This window comes from Pogona vitticeps, chromosome 6 (genome assembly GCF_051106095.1).
Source record: "Pogona vitticeps strain Pit_001003342236 chromosome 6, PviZW2.1, whole genome shotgun sequence".
Taxonomy (NCBI): domain Eukaryota; kingdom Metazoa; phylum Chordata; class Lepidosauria; order Squamata; family Agamidae; genus Pogona; species Pogona vitticeps.
This window is the reverse complement of record NC_135788.1, coordinates 6,320,670-6,335,082: the sequence shown is the minus strand read 5'-3', so window position 1 is coordinate 6,335,082 and position 14,413 is coordinate 6,320,670. Positions and strand designations below refer to the sequence as shown.

Genomic DNA, 14,413 nt, shown 5'->3' with positions numbered 1-14,413 from the left:
CTTCCTTCCTTCCTTCCTTCCTTCCTTCCTTCCTTCCTTCCTTCCTTCCATTCGTTTGGAGCCTTGGTGAGGGTGCTTCCTTGCCTGAATGGGCATAATTCTGCCACGTTCTTTTCTCATGGACGGTGTTCCCCCCATTCCTCCTCTCCTGGCTTCAGTGACCCACACCATACCACACTCAGTTGCCTCCAGCTCTTTCAGGGCACCACAAAGCGAGATCCCACTATCTCTGAGATTTCATCCAGCAAGCCACTCTTTCCTCTCTCTTATCCTCCTTGCCTTCCATTATCCAGAATTCTGCAACTCAGCTGCCTTTTCCAAGCTGAAATCAGATGTTCTTCCCTCTTAAACAAGATGTATTCTTTGTTTTTAAAGAGAACTCTCATCTCAACTGGAAGGAAGGCACACGGTGGCAAATTCAGTCACTACTGGATGCGGTGTTTGCCAATGCTGACCCCCAAAGATCTTTGGCAAGACTTTGGGTCTGAGCCCCAACTCTGAGTCAGAGTCTTTGGTACCAAGTCCCAAGTCTGAGTCCCTATTAAAAACAAATTCTTTTCTCCCAGGAGAAAAGGGAGGGGTGGGCTGAGTCTAGGTCATTGGGGTGGGGTGGGGGGAGAGAGTCAAATCTGAATTGAGTCCCCAGTGTGATTTAAACCCAACTTTACAGCAACTCTCCACCCTTGCTTAACAAAACTCAACCCACAACGAATTCACAGTATCCCAAGATCCTTGGTCACTTTCATACAATAGGGGGAAGAACATCTGGAGGTGAGAATTTGGGACAGTACATTGGAGTGGAACTTTCCAGACTGAGGGCCAAGTTGTGACTGTTCCTTCCCTTCTTTTAATGTCTATTTGTGGTGCTGTCATGCTGATAGCCGGTGAGTCATCTGATCTATATGTCATGGGCATAACTAAGAGAGTTGCACACCATGACAAGCGTTGTGTCCTGAGGCAATGTCTTTGTATGTGTGTGTGTGTGTGTGTGTGTGTGTGTGTGTGTGTGTGTGTGTGTGTGTGTGTGTGTGTGGAGGGGTGTCTGTCCCGGAGCTTGAAAAAAATGTACTTTGTTGGACTACAGCTCCCAGAATCCTCCAGTAAGTAACTTTTCCAGTCTCTGGGAGAAAGAGACAGACGCTTTCCAAAACACTGACGTGTCTGTCTGTGAGGGGCACCTGTCTCCCTTCAAGGTAAAAAACAGATTTGGGGGTTGTCTTGAGTGCAGTGGCTAGACTATGAAAGGTGTTACTCATACAAATTGGGGGCTAATTGTGCTTTTTCTCCATTTTGATCAAATAAACCTAAAGTGCCAATTCAGGCTGAGGTCCATTTTAAAGATTTAGAGAGAAGGCCAAAGTAGACCTAAAGGGCAGAGTGCATTTCCTCCACTCCCTTTTCTACAATGGGATCTTCTCAAAGTTTAAAAAATAAAAATGGCAGAACTTTCTGTCTAGAGGATCAGGACCCTTTTTACACGAAGAGGCTTTCCCACCAACTGAGGGTGTGGTCACATGGGCATATAGCTTGCATTCTGCTTCTCTTGCGGTGGGCTCCAGTATAAGGGATTTCCCAGGCGTTGCACGACGTAGAGGCAATACCGCTCCAGCCCAACCCTGGTTCATGTTGACTGATTACCGTGTTTTTCTGTGTATAAGACGCCCCCATGTATAAGACACCCCCCCCACTTTTCTAATCCAAAATTAAGAAATCTAAGTGGGGCTTAGCAAGCGTAGGGGGAAAGGGATCAAAGTGCTGCAGGATCACTTTGATCCCTGCTTTCCCCTCCACTTGTTTTTGTTCTCTCCTCAGCTTACTTCCGTGTATAAGACAACCCTCAATTTTTAGTCTAAAGATTTTAGACAAAGGTATAGCCTTATGCACGGAAAAATATGGTACTTTTGGGGGCCAGGCCAGCAAGGAGTCATATTTCTGAAGGCAATCTGGGAATCTGACTGGTAGTGAGCAGGTAGACATTGGCTATACAGAAGCTTGTAGTTTGACACCGCAAATCTCTTTGTTTAGGCTGAAGAACCAAGCCAAAACCAGCAATGTTACAAAACAAGCTAGAATCCCGTTGGCCTACTGTGTCGCCCAAACACAGCTGCACTGGAAGCAACACAAACAAACACACACAGAGAGGTGATCAATAGTGGTAATTATCACAATTACTAGTAGACAGCAAGCTGAGAGCTACTTTTTCTGCTGAGCTATGAGGGTAGTAGAGGTCCGTATAGCACAGAGAGCAGTGTGTCGGACTAGGACTCAGGAAACGTGGGTTCAAATCCCTACCTGGTCATGAAATGTCACTGGGAGTCTGCAATGATGAACCACTCCTTGAACATCTCATGTACTTAAAAACCTCTGTTAAGGTAACTGTAGGTCAGAAGCAATTTGGTGGCACATAAGAACAATGACGGTTGATGCTCTGGCTACAGAAGTTCCCTGAAGCTGAAGAATGCCATACTACACTGTAGCTTTTGTTGCAACGGTCTTATTCAATGAAGCAACTTGGCCAGTGGGCCGTTGGCTGTTTTGTTGAAGTTTTCCCTCAAAGGGCAACCATGACTTTTAGGCAAAAATCACTTTCCTAAGTTCTAGCTACTCCACGGCAGTTCCATCGAGACCTGACCTCCCAACAAAGCATGAAAGCACTTCAATGCCTGCTAAGTGGTGCCACTGAAATGTCCAGGTTCTCTGTCACTATAAAGGAATTCCGATGACCTTATTCATCCGCCACCTTGTTCAGAAATAAAATCGGCCGCATGATCATCATGGACTAGATCTCTTAGCCAAAACTCCAGCACGGGCGGTTTAGAGGTCACGACCCCTCATACTTTCTCCCTGCCTTTCAGCAGGCTAGGGTCTCACTGCCGAGCGAGCAAGCACATTAACCATTTCCAAAATCCCACCACAAGACTCTCCTTTGAGAGACAGGTGGTGCCACACGGCTCTCTGGTGTCAGTTCGCATGAGGCAATGCGGAGTACAATTACATTTTGTTGGCAACCACCGGGAAGCCTGATAAAGTGCCGTTAACGAGGCACTCTGTTGTTTCTTAATAACTTGCCAACCTGTGGTTTGCTGTATTAACCCTCCTGACCTTCATTTCCATCTGAAACCCGCCGAGCCATTTTGCAAAAATTCTTACGGTAAACATCATTATACAGGTTGGATCGTCCCAAAGCTGTTTCCCTGCAATGCGTGGGAGACTCATTCTGTCCATTCTCTGATTCCATCCGACCCTTGGCGGCATTCGCTGATGACATTCACAGCGCATGGCGATTACGGCAGTGCATTATAATGGTGCTTAAAACAGCTATGCGGACCCTAATCTGGGGCTGTGGTCAAGATGTTCAGTTCTACATGATGACTAACATCATCTGACTGGGAACTGGCAGCCTTGCCTTAGTTTTGCGATGCGCCAGCATACATTTCAGGAAGCATCAGTTTATGCCAAAGGCTTAGAAATTGCTGACGTGCTTTCCCAGCCACAAATGTTAACACCTAGATGATCACATGCATCTTCAATTCAGGCTCAGATAAGTTACTTTACGCTGAAAGTACATTACCAAAGCCTTCTCGGTTGTAGTATGGCTTTGCAGAAGTGTAACTGACTCATAATAAGCTCCCAACATATCTTAATCGCCAGCTGTTGTTGATGTCTGACTCCCATCATCCATGCTGGCTAATGATGATAGAATCCAACAATGGTTATGTTGTCCAGAACTGAAGGTAGTTCTTCTCTTACATATCTGAAAGTTACTAAGCTAGGGCACATTGGATTCTGTCAACCTAGATCAGATGGCTAAACAAGCACACGGCAATCACAATGGATGGCACTAATGTACGTTATCTCCCATGGGCCTGTATGAATGTGCTGAAGTGCGTCTAAGCCCATCTAATGGGTTACAAGGCTGACTGAATGGCAAAAGGAATGAAGAATGTCAGAGCAGGCACCACATTTTAAGTCCACACAGAGATGAATAGCCCATTCTTGGCACTCAATGGTGAACCATGACCCCTGGAAAGAGATCCAAAGTGTGCAGCCCCTTTACTACGTCAGCAAAAAAAAGACATGGCACTCATTTGCAAAATCACGCTACAAAACTCTCCTCTTGAGTTCTGTGCACCATCTATTCTCCAAATCCGCTGGTAGAAGCACAGCCCTCTGAATTCAGAGCACTATTTGCCATATAAGTATCTCCTCTACCTGATGGGCAAACTAAAAAAGAAACCCGCTTTTCAGTACGGTCATGCACAGAGCACCTTCTGACTCTAGCACCACTGGCTCTTCCTTCCTCTCTCCAAGGTTAGTTTTCTCCATGAGGGGAAAGGAAGAGGCAGCAATGGAAGTGACTTGAGAATCTGGTCAAAGAAGGCCCTGATTTGTTCCTCAGAGCAGGCCAGTTCATCCTGACTTTCTTCATGACTAGTCTATCAGAAGAGCTTGCTTTTGCTAGCTCCCTGGATCAATTTCTTATGACATCCCAGTCTTTCATTCTGCTTGACTATGTCAAGGCCAATGAGGAATCTGGAAGAGACAAGTGTCCTGAGCGAGCACTGTACGCTTTGTGGGCCGGATCCCAGCTGCCGCGCACCAAGTTCCCAGTTCAAGCCCCGGAGCCCTTGAACGCTGGACAACCCAGCAAAAATCCAAGAAAGAGCCCTTCTAAAACAAAACAAACCAAACAAAAAACGAACATTTGTCGTACTCACCACCAGATTCCCAATCACCATAACCAGCAAGAAGACCAGGAGACACAGAGGCTGTCCGACCACTTTCATACAATCCCACATGGTTTCAATCCATTCGCCGCAGAGGATGCGGAAGATGATGAGAAAGGAATGGAAGAAGTCCTTCATGTGCCAGCGTGGCAACAGTCCCGTGGTGCTGATCCTGTTGACATTTCTGCAATACATTTCCCCAAAGAGCTGCATCCCAACCACAGCGAAAATGAAGACGATGATGGCCAGGACCAGGGTGAGGTTTCCCAGAGCACCCACTGAATTTCCAATGATCTTAATGAGAGTATTTAAGGTGGGCCAAGATTTTGCAAGCTTGAAGACTCTTAGCTGTAAAAAAACAACAACACACAGAAGAACAGAACAACACCACTGAGATCTTGCTGGAGAGGAAAGGCAAGAGACAGACAATTCTACCTCTTGACAGAGGGAGTAAAAAAGGACAGAGTTTAAACCATGGTTGAATGAGAGAACGGTATTGGAAGGCCAACATCAACTCAGCTGCAAGCAGAAGAGTAAGAGTAGAAGGACTGGTGGCTCTAAGCTGATGGCACTTTCTTAATACTGGAGACAGATCTTGCCCCCATCTTCATGTTCCCACCTTCAAATCACCCAGGGTGGGTTGTGTGTGTGTGTGTGGTGTTTTTTTTTTAAGACTATAACATCCTTCTCCCCCACCCCCAAATCTCCAGCTTTTCCAAGCTCTGAGATAACCTAAGTGTGCCAAGATGAAATGGGATGCTGATGTTATTATTAGCATCAAAACCACATTGATCATCACCATAGGCCATCAGATGAAGTGGCAGCGGAGGACAGCAGACCGGCAAAGGAGCGAAAAGGAGAAGATGGAGGAGAGCGCTGGGAAGAACTGCATCAGAACAATATGAATGTACTCACGACAAGGTGCCAAAAATAGCTGAAGCCAAGAAAGAGTGGCAGAACATGCACACACACACAAAAAAACAAAACATTTTAGCCAGGCCCTAACCAGTAGCTTGTTACTCTCAGATGTGTTACTTCTCTCTGCTGTTAACCAGGAGAAAAAAGCCACCTTCATTTATTTTTTTACAAAATCAAATGCTGTCAATACAGCTTTCTGCTGCAATTTGTGATTATCAGGGTGGAGAAGGTTACCAATAGCTATGAGATATGAGGACTGCACTACCAATCATGGCATTCTCGCTGTTGAGAAGGAAAAGACTCAAAATCCTCTCCTCTCCTCACTGGGTGAGACTCATAATGTGAATTTTTGTGCCTTTCCCCCATATTTCAACATTTTTGCAAAAAAAAAAAAAAGAAGAAGAAGAAGAAGAAGAAGAATGAGAGAGAGAAAGAGAGAGAGAGAGACAACTTTTGCACGAAAGGTTTGTGTTTTGTTTTATAAAACTTTGCATTTTAGGTAAAAATAAAAAGGTGGGGTTTTTTAAACACCCAAACCAGGAGGTTTTCGTTGTTGTTCTTAACACTGATGATGATGAAAAAGGTACTGACCTTTTCCCCCTCTAATCCGAGATGAAAAAAAGTATTTCAGTGGCTGACTATATTGACAAAATGCCATGATGTGCTGACATCCTATTTCACGGAGGATGAGAAAACCTGTGGAGTATTTGTTTCATCCTTAATGGTGGCTTTCTAGCCATCCCAGTTATCAGAGGCTGTATGTTGGTGCATATCACGTGCTACGGAACATAAGCTGCAGGATGTAGTTTTGGTCTTCACACTGGTTGGGCACTCAGGGTGACCCAGCGTGACTGCTTCACATCTTTGTAGGAGAGCAACTAAAACAATCACTTGTGTGTGTGTGTTTTTGTGCGTGTGTGTGTGTGTGTGAGAGAGAGAGAGAGATGTGTGTGTGTGTGTGTGTGTGTGTGTGTGAGAGAGAGAGAGAGAGAGTAAGAGTATAAGATAGATAAACAGACAGAGGAAAAATACTTCACCAGTCTGAAGGAGCGCAACACAGACACATTTCCCATGCTGGACAGACTCAGTTCCATCAGGCTCAGCGTGACAATTATACTGTCGAAAATATTCCAGCCTTGCTGAAAATAGTAATAAGGATCCAGGGCTATAAGTTTGAAGACCATTTCGGTGGTAAAAATCCCAGTAAAGATCTGTAAAAGGAAACAGGCAGATAACCCATAAGCAGTATTCTCGTGCACTGATGTAAACATAACTTTCTGGCATTCTCCTTCTAAGCAAGATTGCAGTGGTTTCCTAAAGCTTCTGCATCATGTAAGAAAATGCCCCTAAAGCAGAAGTGAATTGAGTAGTCTGCTGCCTGGGTTTGCTTGTGTCCACTCCCACGTTTCTGCAGTCCCTGAACCTCAGGACTGCACGGCCCATCTTTGTTTCAAGGGCAGACCAAACCTCAAATGGTCTCTCTATACAAGCTAAGACCAGTCTGTTTCAACCGGAAGACTCCGGAGGCTGTTCATGACAACTCCCATCATCTGGCATAGGAGCACACTGGTGGTGTTGGAAGACCAGAGGTGTGGTCAACACCGTCTGGGAACCAAGGGCAGCAAAAGCAAGATCAGACAAATTCCTAGAAGCACAGAAGGTAATCCTCTGGTAGAAACAGAGTCAACATATCTCTACATACCACAAATAAATAACTGGGAAAGCCACTAGTTCCATGCCATTCTTCTGAGTGTTCCTCTACGAGAAACAGACTGCGGAGCTGACGTCTGATTCATCACGGCAACTGTTTTGTGTATTTTCCTACTTGAACGCCTTACGCCTCTCAAAGAATCCCCTTACCAGATTCCCGACGTTGAGCACCTCTTCAAATTCTTTGGTCATCTTGTAATGGTCCATGGCCATGAAAAGGGTGTTCATTACGATGCAAAGGGTGATCGTCAGGTCACTGAAGGGGTCCATGATGATGTACTTGACTTTCTCCTTGATCAACAGCCACAGCGGGCAGCAGTCCCAGATGAGGAACTTCACCGCAAAATGATTCCAGCAAGGGGGACATTTCTGTTGGGATTCTTCAAGCTCTAAGGAAGAAGGAGTGACCAGGAAAGAACGCCGCCCGTCAGTTGGACGCAAAGGCAACAGAAGCAAACAAGCCGGAAGGAAATCGATCTTTCTGTTCTGAAAGGAAACCTTTATTTTCAGAGGGGTTGGCCCTAAATGGCCTTGGGCCCAAGCGATCTCAAGGACCGCGTCTCCCTTTATGAGCCTGGTCAAATAATAACATCATCAGGAGAGTCCTCTCGGTTCCACCAGCTTCGCAGGTATGGGATGTGGGAGAGAGCTTTCTCTGTCACTGCTCCCAGACTCTGGAACTCCCTCCCACAGGAGGCCAGCCTGGCCCCATCTTGGCTGTCCTTCCATAAGCAGGTGAGGACACTTCTTTTCAGGCAAGCTTTCCCGAGTGAATGACTGCCAACTGGGATTTTTTTTTTTTAATGGATGGTTGTACCTTACTGCATTGAATGTGTTTTGGGATTACTATTGTTCACTTTGGTTTTGTATTCATTGATCCTTTTAGTGTAGTATAATTGCTGTTGGCTTAAATACTGTTTTTAAATTGTGGTAAGCCACGCTGGGTTCTTTTTAAGGAGAAAGGCAGTTTAGAAACATTACAAACAAACAAACGAAAACAAACAGACCGATTTAATCCGCTATTAAATAGTGAATCGTTGGACAGTGCTACTTAGCCTGTGGTGTAGATGTTTGTATTCTTAGTGGGGGATTTTTTTAGTGTGTGGGGAGTGTTTGGGGATTTGTATTTGTGTGTGTGTGTGTGTGTGTGTCTGTGTGTGTGTGCATGTGGGTTTGGTCTCTGGGAGTCTGTACGAATTTCGTTGTATGGGTATACTATGCATATACTTACAATAACAATACATTTATTTGAATTTGAATTTATTGTCACTACCCTGGAATTAGATAGCGGTGACAATTTCCTAGCTTATTACATTGATTAGAAAAGCCCATATTCACTCACCGTAATCACAAGAATGACCCACAACTAAATGGTAGGGCACATGTTTTGAAGTTCTAGGGTTGAATCCACCTCAGGTTAAAACGGTGGATTCCTTCCCCAACCTGGTTAGCTCCATTTGTCTGTACAGGCACCATTTCCTGTTGTTGGCTACCCTGTTTGAGACTGCTGGCTGTTGTAGTCCAAAGCATATAGAGGGCCCTACGCTGATGAAGTCTGGCAACGGATCATACCCAAATGTCTTCCATTCCCGACCTGTGCCGTCCTTCCTAAGGCAGCACAGACCCGGTGCAAAAGCACCCAAAGCAAATCGTGAGAAGGAAGGAGGACTGCAACATGAACAATGGAGGAAGTTATCTTTTGCCCTAGACTTCCCAGAATCCCCCTGCCACTCTGTGTTAAGACAGAGGATTCTGGGAGCTGTCAAGTAGCATTTTCTAGTTTGTGATGTCCCTGGGCAGACACAAGAATGAGCCACAGTCTTGTTATTTGGACCAAACTTGGGTTCTGTTTAATTTACCCAGCAACACTAGCCAAACGGAGGCAATAAGCACCCACATTCGAAGCAGGAATTCAAGGCGGGTTGGGCAGGCGTCTCTCTCATCTCCCAAGAGAAGAATGTCAGAGCTTTTTTTTCTGCTTTGTATGCAGAAGGCCTCACATCCTGGGCCCAACCATGAAAGGAGCAGAGAGCAGGGATGAGCAAGATCTCTGCCTGCAAGCCGCAGTGGATGACAGGGCAGACAGGAACGCCCGCGACCGGTTGCTTCGAGCAAAAGTGGAATTCAGCTTTATCTAAATGACCTTGCATCTTGCTTGCTTGGCCAAACTTGGCACCACAGCATAACATGGCAAGTTATCTGCGTCAGCTATATGTCTCTTTCATACTAGCTTTCATTTCTGAAACCAACGGTGGTCATGACAGTCTTTGTTAAAGGTGACCCATGCAGAAACTTTGGGCCATTGCCATCGCCCGCTTCTTCATGGCTGATACAAAACTAAACAAGGCTGGCTTCTCTCTCTCTCTTTCTCTCTCTTCCTTGTTAGTCTTTGAGCACAGCAAGGTCAGGATTGTTTACAAGGCACTGTTCAGGTACAATCCATTGAAACCCCAAACCACCTAGATCAGAATATCTCCTCTTCAGACTACAGTGACCTAGTGGATACAAGAAGGAGTGGACATCTCTCTGCCAGGATATTTTTTTTTCTTTTGTTGCCTTAGAAATAGAGAGACCTTTCTACTGGGCTGGCGGGTAGCAGCTGAGAAACTCCTAGCAAACCATACAGCCCACCCATTCCATCATATAGGACAGCGGTCCCCAGTTTTGTGAGGACTGCAGACCGGCTGAGCCTCTGAGGAAGGTGGGGTATTTCCCGTGCACTCGGGCGCATGTGTGCACTCTTTCAGGCGCAGGCACAAAGCAGTGGGGGAGAGTGCACCTGCCTGCCAGCGTCGGCGTGAGCGCTCCTCGCGTGTGCAGGAGTGCCTACACACCCATCCACCTGTGCACCCGCCCCTTCGCGTGGGCGCTTGGGTGTATGCATGAAGGGGGTGGGGGAGCGCTCACACTGGCACTGACATGCGCACGTGTGTGCAAAACAGCTGTGGGGAGGAGAGTGCATGGGGGGGAGGCCTGCCACCGCGACCCAGTCCGGCTAAGGCCACGGACTGGCACCGGGCCGCAGACTGGGGGTTGATGACCTCTGATATAGGACACTGGTGGTTTTTTTTTTCCAGAGTGTACTTAGAGCATGCACTTGGACTAAATGAGAAATAGCGTCTTACCTTCCATGGCACTGGTGATGATACTGACTGCACTCACAGCTCTCTGCCTTTGAAAATGCTCCTCGGATTGATCTACTGAAAGGCGATGCGGGGACAAAAGCTGTTTCTTGTTCACTTCTTCTGATGGAGAAGTCTATTGGAACAAACACATCTGGTGAATAACACACACACACACATATACATACCCTAAGTCAGCTGTCAAAAATTTGGCATGCTCTAGATGTGTTGCGTCTAGAAGGGGATGATAAGAGGTGGAATCCATGCTTAGTGGGTTTTATTTTGAGTAGACACTTATATGTATATGTATATAAGATAGCGGAAGGATACAGAACGCAGCTCTTGCGATACAAAATGCAGATTGTGTCACAGCTGTGTAATGAACAGATTTTATGAAAGTCAAACCACAGTTTTCTGTTCTATTAAACGAATCAAATTAATTATTCTCTCTCCCACCCCCATTCTCCAAGTCTGTTAATTAAAAACATCAGTCCTCAAGGAATTCTTCTCATTTCCCCCGTATTTTTAACCTCAGGGGGCCCCTCCAGATTTGTATCTTATTTGAGTCTAAACAAAATAGAGGAGAATTGATTAAATTATGACAGTGGAACAAAATTCCTCATTCCCACAGTGTGTGCTTTCCAGATAACAAACCAGGAAAAAAACTGGATATAATAACTACAGATATTTGTATTCTACTTCTAAAGTATGATTCAGTTTGTTTCAGGAGCAGGGCAGATCCAGTCAGCTGAGCATCCAGCAAATTTTTTTTGCACTTAGTTGGGCTTACTTAGAAAGCAAGTTTCCCCCTCTCCTCCTACTTATAAAAATCATAGAATAATTGAGTTGAAAGGAGCCTGCAAGGCCATCAAGTCCAACCCCCTGCTCAAAGCAATAACTGAAACCAGTATAGATCTGATAGATGATTGTTCAATTTTCTCTTAAATGCCTCCTTGCTAACTGAGGAGAATAACAGATTTTCAAGATGCATATTATTTTCAAGATGCATATTATTCCAATACAAAACATAAATGGACAGAAATGCTACGGGTCAAGCATCACAACAGGAAGTGGGAGGGATCCCCTTTGCACAGGGTAAGGATGACTATGTGCGCCCCCTTCCCCTATACAGTGGTGCCTCGCTTGATGAGGATAATTTATTCCATTCAAACCGCTGTTAAGCGAAATCCTGGTTAAGCGAAATTTAAAAACCCATGGAAATGCACTGAAAACCGGTTCAATGCATTCCAATGGGCTAAATATCTCAGTGTCCAGCAAAGATCCTCCAAAGGGAGGCCATTTTCCCATGTCCTAAAGCACAGCAGGGAGCCATTTTGCACAGCGGGTGGCCATTTTAGAGCCGCCGATCAGCTGTTTTAAAATCATTGTCTAGCGAAAACTCGGTTCCCAAAGCAAGGAACCGATCATCGCTAAGCGAATTTTCCCCATAGGAACATCATTTTGCAATCGCAATAGCGATCGCAAAAACTTCGTCGTAAAGCGGTTTCGTCGTTTAATGAGGTAATCGTTAAGCGAGGCACCACTGTCCTGGAGAGCTCAGTGGTTTAGGTAGAAGTTGGGGGTTCAATTCCCACTGGGCCTCAGTTTGATAATTCATAGGGTCCCTTCCAGCTCTGCAGTTCTAAGATTATGCCAATGGCTGGGTGGACATCTGTTCTACTTTACAGATGAGAGTCCTCTGTTTCAAGGACTGTGAAAAGACAGCTCTATATTTAAAGGCACCCGTTCGTTCTTTGAAGGCTGTTCCATCCAAGTCTGTTTTGAAGATAAAGCGCCTTAAGAAGAGAAAACAAGGAAATGACTTGAAGCTGCCCATCAAGAGTTAACTCTGAAAGAGGAGCATCAGCAAACCTTCCCAGCTAAAACGAGATAGTATATTTGACTTAATTTACAATAATCGTGTTTTTATTTGTACGTGTAGGGCATAAATAAGCCTATGCAATTTTTTTTGAGAAATATGTATCTCTCTTGTACAAATTTCTTCTTTGACAGTTTCTAGGGCTTGAATCTTATAAGCTGGTGCAGATGTAGTGTGCCTCGGCTTGATGCTTTAAGGAGAACAATGCCAGCACCATGCAGGGCACCCTGTGCATGAAATGCTACCAAGAGGTCACAACCATCACCCCACTGAGAAGGTCCTCGCCATCTACTTTACCCTTCTAGAGGGCATCTGAGGATGATCTCAATATAAGCAGGTGGGTTGGCATTCTTCCAGGTACTGGGGTGCCCTGGAAGCCGGGCCCTCATGGCATCTGCAGAGCCATTACCACCCATCTTCCACTGCTGTCCACACACCCCTTCAGGAACACTTAGGGAGGAAGGAATTGAAAGACGTTGGTGGTAGTGGGGGCAACGTCAATGGTGGTTTGGTTGGAACCTGTGTTGAATCCCTGGCCAAACTCTGGAGCACAACCAAAGTTGCTTACCATAAGGCTGGGTCTTTTTTCTCAAGGAGTTCTGAGACCTTTCCTCCCTCAGCACTTTACTTCTGAGAAGCCATGCCTTCCACAGGGAACTCTGTCCATGCTCCAACCTTCAGAAGCTTTTCCAAACAACCTGCTGACCTGGTGGCCATCCCAGATCTCATTTTCCTTCCCCCTCCGTCCTCCTCTAAAGGATCCTCTGCAGCATCCATGGGAGAGGACATGGACAGCAGGGGGTCACAGAGGCAAGGAGCTTCCTGCCTCAGTTGGCAGAAGAACGGGCACCAATACAACTGGGGTCCTAGGTTACAGAGAGCTTTAAAGGAAACCATCTGCTGTTTGAATTGTGTCTGGAAATGACCCAGAAGCCACACAGGGGCTTTGGGAGGAACAGTATGAGATATGATTCCAAGCAAGGGAGGAAAACATGGCCTAGAAATTAAATCAGAACCACTGATCTCAAGGGATTGTTCCATCACCCCTCACGTCACTAAAATGTGTTCAAATATAACATCCACCAGAAGGATTCACCCAAGTCATTCTGCTCCCTGGGGCCAACGACAAGGTGACCTGTCTTTCCATCCATGCAAGAGAAGCTGATTGACCTGGAAAGTGGCCGTAGGACAGAGTCTTCTACCACATCAGGGGGAAGAAGGTTAATTCAGGGGTGCAGGACAGTTTTGAGGTCTCAAGGGGAATAATTGGCACCACCAGCATCTGGCACCTGAGCCAGTCACTGTCCTCTACTTAATGGTAGGGCTGGCCCTGAAACTTTGGGTAAGAAGCACATCAAAGAGACAGAGTGGACGATCAACAGACCTGGGAGTAAGCGCTGGTGGACAACCTCTGTTTCTCTCTTGGTTTCAGTTGGTTGGAAATGTTTCCCAGTTGGGTTGGCCCAGTCGCATGGAGACCAATCTATTGTTCTACCATTCACATATAAATGAAGATCTACAGCTCTATCAAACGTCTCTGTCTTTCAAGAGCCACTGCTTAAAAAAAAAAAACGACTAAAGGACTGCAACGGGAAGATAAGCCGCACTTTGAAAGCCATGTTGGCAATTGTGCAGCTTAAGAGATGGTGGAACGTTTCAGAACTTGGGGATTTGAGAATCCCACAGACCATCCTGAGCCTTCGAAGTCCGGGCCCAGGTTGTAATCAGCTCCACACTGCTGTCAGCACTCCTCTGTCCCTGCACAAACCATCTTGAATTTGCAGTTTTTGCAGAGGTGGGGGAGTGCTGATGGCTGTGTGGAAGGGACACCTTATAGGCTGCCGGCTAAAGGCCTGGATACTTCCAAACATGCTCCAGGAAGCATGATTTGCTACTGGAATACACAAAACAGCTCAATTTAGTGAACTTGGAAACAGAGGAGGCCCTCAACGTCTCATATTTCTTTAGCCTACTCCTCTCATCATTCATTTTCCCCGTTATATGGAAGAGGAGTGGTAGGGAAAACGGTGGTCAAATGCTACTTGACTTCCTTTCTT

The 14,413-nt window shown here is 45.8% G+C and overlaps 1 protein-coding gene across 6 annotated transcripts in view; it reads right to left on the bottom strand.

Moving 5' to 3' along the window:
* LOC110071938 (sodium channel protein type 5 subunit alpha) overlaps positions 1-14,413 on the bottom strand; it is a 281,534-nt gene that overhangs the window by 120,213 nt on the left and 146,908 nt on the right. For all 6 annotated transcript variants that reach the window (XM_073002844.2, XM_078378169.1, XM_078378172.1 and 3 more), the window contains 4 exons: positions 10,481-10,613; positions 7,506-7,744; positions 6,683-6,856; positions 4,719-5,075 (listed from right to left, as the gene is read on the bottom strand). In XM_073002844.2, coding sequence (XP_072858945.2) covers positions 4,719-5,075; positions 6,683-6,856; positions 7,506-7,744; positions 10,481-10,613 — 903 coding nt within the window. The remainder of the gene's footprint in view (positions 1-4,718; positions 5,076-6,682; positions 6,857-7,505; positions 7,745-10,480; positions 10,614-14,413) is intronic.